This window comes from Nannospalax galili, unplaced genomic scaffold (assembly GCF_000622305.1).
Source record: "Nannospalax galili isolate Female #2095 unplaced genomic scaffold, S.galili_v1.0 scaffold104, whole genome shotgun sequence".
NCBI classification, from domain to species: Eukaryota; Metazoa; Chordata; class Mammalia; order Rodentia; family Spalacidae; genus Nannospalax; species Nannospalax galili.
Genome location: NW_008353596.1, coordinates 1,138,703 through 1,146,320, shown reverse-complemented (window position 1 = coordinate 1,146,320; position 7,618 = coordinate 1,138,703). Strand labels below are relative to the sequence as shown.

The 7,618-nt window shown below is 35.7% G+C and overlaps 1 protein-coding gene across 1 annotated transcript in view; it reads right to left on the bottom strand.

Moving 5' to 3' along the window:
- Positions 1 to 4,605: 4,605 nt before the first annotated feature.
- LOC103748181 (ran-binding protein 17) overlaps positions 4,606 to 7,618 on the bottom strand; it is a 100,824-nt gene continuing 97,811 nt past the window's right edge. The window contains exons 14-15 of the mRNA XM_017802627.1: positions 7,172 to 7,307; positions 4,606 to 4,680 (exon numbers count right to left, since the gene is read on the bottom strand). Of these exons, the coding sequence (XP_017658116.1) occupies positions 4,606 to 4,680; positions 7,172 to 7,307 (211 nt within the window). The remainder of the gene's footprint in view (positions 4,681 to 7,171; positions 7,308 to 7,618) is intronic.

The following is a 7,618-nucleotide window of genomic DNA, read 5'->3' as shown; positions in this document are numbered from 1 at the left end:
AATTATACATAGCAGATCAAGAAATATATGTCTAGGTAAGGTTTATCTGAGAACAATTGGTCTTTGCCCAAGAAAAAAAAAAAAAAAAAAAGTACCAGATTGGTGGAACTAACCTTCTTGGATGTTTAACAGACATACTTTGCCTATACTAATTTGGTCAGAGGGACATAAAGGACAGTTTTTGCTCCTTGCCCTCCTAGGTCGACCAGTTCCAGGGAACTATGAGCATCTCTCAAAATGTCCTGTAATTGTGGTGGGTCACCTACCCTCTTGATCAAGGAGGCCGAGGAGACTCCATGAGATGGACTTCAACCAGTGTCCAGTCTACAAAGAGGAAGGTCAACACAGAGGAATCATTTCCTCCATGATTTCAAGCAAAGCCAGCCATGGTCGAGCAGGACCTTTATCTTCACATAGGCAGAACTGGTAGAAGAAAGGAACCAGGGGCTCCTCCCAAGCCCATGTGACCCCTGAGGAACAGATCCTCAAACCACCTTAAGAGTAAAAATAAATCGGTTTATCTGGGCCAACTGTATGGCCTTAAACACCCAAAACAAAAGTATAAGCAAAGATTAAAGGGGCCAATATAATTTCTTAGAGTCCATATGCATAGCTAAAGCCTACATAACAAGCAACAATGCCAGATAGGAGATACCTTCTTTTGAGTTGCTGGCCAGGGTGGCCCAAGGGATTCTTAGGTAGTAACCCAGCATAGAACTGGGAAAATGAACAGCAGAACCCAATCTATCTAAAGGAATATTGACAACTGATTGCTGCTAGATGAGGAACAGCTGACCCTGCTAAAACAAAGACCTCGAGATAGGCTGACTGGATTCACCAGATGGACAAGTAGTGGGGAATGGCTGGGGGTGCCAACAATCAGAGTATAAGGGCTCTAGTTGGGGGAGGGAGGCTATGGGAGGGTGCCATCTTAGAAGTAGGTGCATAGATGAATAAGTTGGTTTGAGATGTTCTGTGTGATACACACACACACACACACACAAATCAACAAAATTTTTAAAAATGTATTATATTTGAGGAAGAAGCATGGAAATTACATCATGTTAATTAGTAAAGGTGATAAACATTACCATTGAAATCTACCCGATGTCTTTATAGACATACCCAGGCGCCAAGGATAAGTGCAATCAATTATGACTAGTAATAATCACATACATACAGATTAGAGATGCATGCGCCAATATCTCAGTGTTGGTAGGTAAAACAATGAGTCTTTCTGCAAGGAACAATATATTCTAAAATGAAATGGGGATGTTTTTTAAAGGTTAAAAATTCATTCAATTTTATGTCTTACAAGGCTTATACTGAGTTCAACATTATATAACTGTTTTAATTCAACTGTGAACCTAGAAACTTATAGCCACTTGTGAAAGAGATGTACTCTTGCTCTGGAGTGTGTTACTGAATATGTTAAAGCTGTAATGAAATGCTTCTAATCATGCAGTTATTAAAAATTTTTTTAAAAAAGAGAAGTTGCAAAAGTGGATCAAGTTTGACAGGACAAATTTACTTCATAAATAATGGAAACCACTGAAGAATTTTAAGCATTTAAGAAAGAATGTGTTTCCCAAACCCGAGAATGTGATGCCTGCAAGAGGACAGAAAAACATACCTTACCTACTAGGAGAAGGAGAATAAATTGTTAAGACTTATGAAGACAACTGTACCATCTAGTAAAGCTAAAGACATGGACATGCTACAGTCCAGCAATTCTACTTCTGGTATTTTTTGATAAAAGTTTTACATATACAAGAAGAGATAGGGATTGTAATTGATTATTGTAGAATGTTTTACAGAATTGAAAAAAATGGAAAGAATCTAACTTACCAACAGAGGAGAAAGTGAGTATATAATGGCACAGAAAGACATTGTACTACCATTCAATCATCGAAATCTATCTGTATTGTCATAGATAAATCTCAGAAACAGCACTGATCCAAGACAAGTCACTGAGGATCCAAATGGCAAATTACTTCCATACAAAATTAACAGCATTGTATTTTGTGTACAAATACATAGAAATGTGGACAAGGAACAAAATCATGATGACAATAACACCAAGTTTATGACAGTTGTTGCTTTAGAGAAAAATTTTATAAAATGAGCCAACAACAGGGTGATAAATGTTTTATCTAAAAATACACAAATGTGAAGCAGAGAAAGCAAAGCACTAAGACTGAGAAAGCTGGATAACAAGCATGGGGGAGTGCACTGCATAGTTCTCTCATTCTCTAATGAAGATTACCACAGTAGCAATGTGGATAATGGAGTGCAGCAGAGAGGATGAAATGGATCAAGAAGGGGGCCAAAAATACTTTTGCACTGGGCGTGTTGACGCAGCCTTTAATCCCAGCACTTGGGCAGGTGACCCTACATAGTGAGTTCCAGGTCAGCTCTAGCTACAGGGAAACCCTGTCTCAAAAACCAAACGAACCAACCAGCCAACCAACCAACCAACCAACCAACCAAAATCTGAAATGATGAGAAGCAATTATAACGAAGGGACAAAGAAAGGGTGGAGTTAAGATAGCTAGAAAAAAAAAATGAGCAGATTAGGAGGCAGATCAGATACAAGAAGCACAATGGAAACATTCTGGGTTCAATATAATTTCCTGAAAACAGGATAAGTAGAAAGAGTGTTCTATTCAACAGAGCTCCTCTATGGAAGAGCCTATTCAATATCCCAGTGGAAAGGCTTTGGATAAGGCATCCAAGTTTCAAATGCATATCCAACTACTAAAACACATTAATTATACACTCAAAGCCTCAGTTTCCATGTCTATAAAATGGAACATGCTGCCAAAATTGTACTTCCTTAGTGGTTTCATTAGAACCAATTAGATAATGCTTGTCAAGTTCTGAACAAAGAATCAAACAGGCACTAATTACAATGCTTCTTTCTCATTAATAGGACACACGTTCTATCACATAAATCACTTAGGACTATTTGGTGATTCCACCCTGGTATCAGAAGTGCTTACTTATATATTTTATAATCCATTATGTATATAAGTTTTTGTGAAATTGTCAAGATTTGGATGAAGAGATGACTCAGTGGTTAACAGTGCTAGCTGCTCTTTCAGAGGACCCGAGTTTGGTTCCCTGATGTTACACCTGACACATCAGGCAGCTCAAAGCCACCTATAACTCCAGTTTGGGGGCAGGGGGTTCTGATACCTCTGACTTCTGTAGGCACCTGAACAAATATGCACACACACACAGAGACACACACAGACACAGACACACAATTTAAAACATTTGTGAGGATCCTTAAAATCATACCTTACCTAAAATTGCTGAAGAGTTTCACTCAAGTCAGCATCATTTTCCAAGATCAAGATTATAATGTGAAAGTACTGAACATGAGATGTAAGCCAACTTCTATATAACTTCACAAAATGCATACTCTTGAGTTAGCAGAAAGCATATATGCCCTATGCCAGAAACTTGGTGTGATAACAATGATCAAGGCAGAAATAACACTAACCAAAACTGATGTCCATATTTTCCTAACAATTACAAGTACAGCATGCATTCTAAAACAAGGGGATATACACAAACTCAATTATAATTTGGGTATTAAGGAGGGGATCTTAAGACTAAGGTAAGTATTTATTTTAATAGCCAGAATTGATAGCACAGACTGATAAGTGTGCATAATGTTTACAGTAGAAATATGGGACATTAAAGCAAGAAGTTGACAAAATATGCAGAGATTGGGAAGAACGATATAATCATATTCTATATGATACAATTAAATGGGTAATGCTTAAAAGTGGTTAGCCTAGTTCCTGGAACAAAATAAGTGTGTTTTAATTATTAAATAGTATTAAATATTCACTTACTATCATCCAATACCATCAACTTGTGGGCCACAAATTGTACTCAGATAATATACTCACAAAGAAGTAGTGTCCACCTAGCCCTCCTTAGTTAGTTGCCAGAAAAAAAAAAAGTATAGTCATCCTTAGGAATCTGTGGTGCCCTGAATATTCATAATATCATCTATAAGAGCTCAAGTCTCTTTATATAAAAGGACACAGTATCTGCATATAAACTACACATATGCTCTCTTTCCTAGATTACTTATAATTACAATGTAAGTGCTATGTAAATGGCTGTTAAACTTTATTGCTTAGGGCCTATTAACAAGAAACTGAATTTTCTGTATTTTTGGTACAAATGCAATTTTCTGAAAATCAACATTTTCTTCTTATTTTTTGGTGTATGTGCATATCATATTCATCTGTGCCTGATGATGTGATCAGAGGTTGACATCTGGGATCTTCATCACCGTATGTCTTACTCTTGAGACATGGTCTCTCACTGAATCTGGAACTTGACCTGTTGACTAGACCAGCTGGCCAGCAAGCTCCCATGATCCACCTGTCTCAACCAACACCTCAGTCCCAGTCCACCATGCTTGATTTTTGTGTGAGTTCTAGGGATCTGAAATCAGATTCTCATGCTTGCTTAGCAAGCACTTTACCCACTGAGCATCTCCTCAACCCTGTTCTGAATATTTCTGATCTATTAGATGAATCCATACTTACAGAACCCATGGAAATGGGTATGTAGCACTTATTAAATTAAATTATTAAATGTTTTAGACTCTGTTCTTTCATTAGGAAAGATGAGAACAATCCCATCCTTCCTGCTCTAAGAATAAAGAGTATAAACAGTTCTGAGAAGACTGACAGTCATATACTAAGAACATGCCAAATATTGTTACTACTAAGACAGACCTTTAGAAAAGCTAGAGAAATTGTAAAGTAGTTAGGTCTAGCCAACTTTAATGTTATGCAAGAGGATGTTATGATTTGAACCTAAAAATGTCCTAAATCTCATGCATTAGGGGACTGGTAGACAACTGATAAGCTTTTGAGGTGATGGATCATGAGTGCTTCTAACTTTACAATGGATTCATACTGATGAATTCATAACTGAACACACTATTGGCCTAAGGCTTGGTTGAAAGAATTAGGATGCATGTAGGGGAATGCTCCGAAACAAACAGCTTGTTGTGGACTCTTCCTGTGTGCCGTAGGTCACGCCCTGCCTACTATGCCCTCCTGTTGTCAAAATGTTCTGCCTTACCACAGACCCATAAAGATGGCCACTGAAGCCTCTGAAACTATGAGCCAAAATATGTCTTCTTTGTGCTCCTCAGGTATTATGCCACAGTGATGAAAACAAACTAGCACAAATGCCTTAGAAATAAAGGCATTTTAGGACTAAATATTTCAGATGACAGAATAAGGTTGAGGCACAAAAATATTAGTTAAAATAAAAGAATGCCAGCCCAATGATATGTAGCTCTTCTCCTAATATATAAGCAAAATTACCCTACTATTCATTTTTCTTCACAAGCACCTTACATTAAGTTAGTTTATTACAAACCAATCCCACTGCTCTAAAACAACTAGATCATTTTATATTTTTCCCCAAGCACTTTTTTAAAGCATTTTTACTGAATTTTTGTGATTTCCACACAATATAATTTGATGACATTTATATCCCCTCTCCCATCTACACCTCCCCACATCGCGCCCCCCCAACTCAATTCAGTGTATTCTCTCTGTATAATAAAATCTATAGAGTCTAACTTTAATCCCCAAATGATCTCTAGTTTGGGTTTATCCATTGGAGCTTGCACAGGACTTGTGCATGCTGTCACCATTGCTTTGAGTTCACATGAGTAACTAACTGTCTGGAGAACTGTAAAGACAATAATTAGAAAGCTTTTCCACTCCTATTACACTGTTCTGACTCAGGATGTAAGCCAAATAAACATGAGATTAATGAGTATTTACTGTTCCAAAAGCAAAATAAAACATTTCTTCAGAGACATTAAGAAAATTATAATAATGTTTTACATTTGATCTTCAAGCAGTACATCTAAGGTTAAAAAGGAGCATCCTGGAAATATTTTGTTATTAGTAACAATTTTAAACGGTTATTCCTAGCTATTCTTTTTCCTACTTAATGATGTCATTTGATGGTAGCTAAATTCTAAGTAAAATTTCTTAATATAAATCCTAAATGGAAATGACATGTCATAATACATTCAAGTAAGAAACTATTAAGTTGTATCAATTCCTTAAAAGGTAAAGAAAATTCTACCTGAAAAAATTTATCTTAAAGGATAATCTTACTAACTCTCTCTCTCTCTCTCTCTCTCTCTCTCTCTCTCTCTCTCTCTCTCTCACACACACACACACACACACACACACACACACACACACAAACTGCTTAGTACTGTGGACTGAACCTAAGGCCTTGTGAATGCTAAGCAAGTGCTTCACAACCATATTATATGCCAAACTCCATAAAGGATAATTTTAAAAACCAATTTTTATATACTGCCAAATAACATTCTGTACTATTTGTATGTAACCGACACACATCTTATACTGTAAATCACCCCTAGATTACTTAGAATATTTAGAACAAGTACTATATAAACAGTTGTTTCATTGTGTTTTTTAGGAAATACTATTTTCTTTTTTCAGTATTCTCAATCTACACTTGGTTGAATCCATGTATACAGATTCTGTGACTACAGAAGGCCAACTATACTACCAAGCATTCCCCTAGGGTTCACGGACACCTCAATAATCTTTCATTATGCTTCAATATCAATTAATTTAAACTTGTTGATGCTAACCTTTCAATTATCTTATTACAAGTATTTCCTACATTAAGGTGATTTAACTGCCTATCAACTGTATGTCTGAATTCTCTTAGTCCACATTTATATCATGTAAAAACGCCCTGTGAGCCATCATGACTGTAATATACTGGACACCACATAAGTCAATGTCCAAACATCCCATAACTACTAAAAGAACAAATCTCATTTCTAATCTTGAAATACAAAATGCAGTATCTAACAAAGTGTTTAAAATAATTTCAAGTATTTAATGACCATCCACATAAAAATAAAAATACTTACTACTCCTTCAGAGAAAAGGATAAATCTTGCATAAAACAAGAAAATTATTTTTGCATGATTTCAATACCAATTCATTAAATGAAGTCCACCAATCCATTCTATTTCTTCTGTAGAAATTCACAAATGTATCACTCTGTTCCTACCTATCTTCATCTCCAACAGCAGGTTCAAAACTTTCTAATAGTAAAAACCTACCTTTGAGGTTCTTTGAAGTTGGTCACCAACGTATGTTTTGCGAAACTGATCCAAGAACCAGAGAATTGCGAGTTCTATTTTCTCATTAGAACACCGAGGCAATCCTGTATCCATTAAAGATATAAGCTGAAAAACTCTGTCCATGAAGAAAAAAAAGTTGTATAGATTTTTAGAGAAATAATATTGAAATATGTCACAAAATATATAATCACTCCAAAAATTGAGAAAATACAAAAGCATGGACAGAAAATGTTTTTTAAATCATTTGAAATTCTACCTCTACAAGATACAATTGATCTAATTCCTTCTAGTCTTTATACATAACAAAGCAATATAACCTCTAAGTGAGTATATACATATTATTGCGCTAAAATAAATACAGACGAATGGTATATTCCATGCAAAAAAATATATATATATAAGCAAATTTTTTATAAGTATGTATTT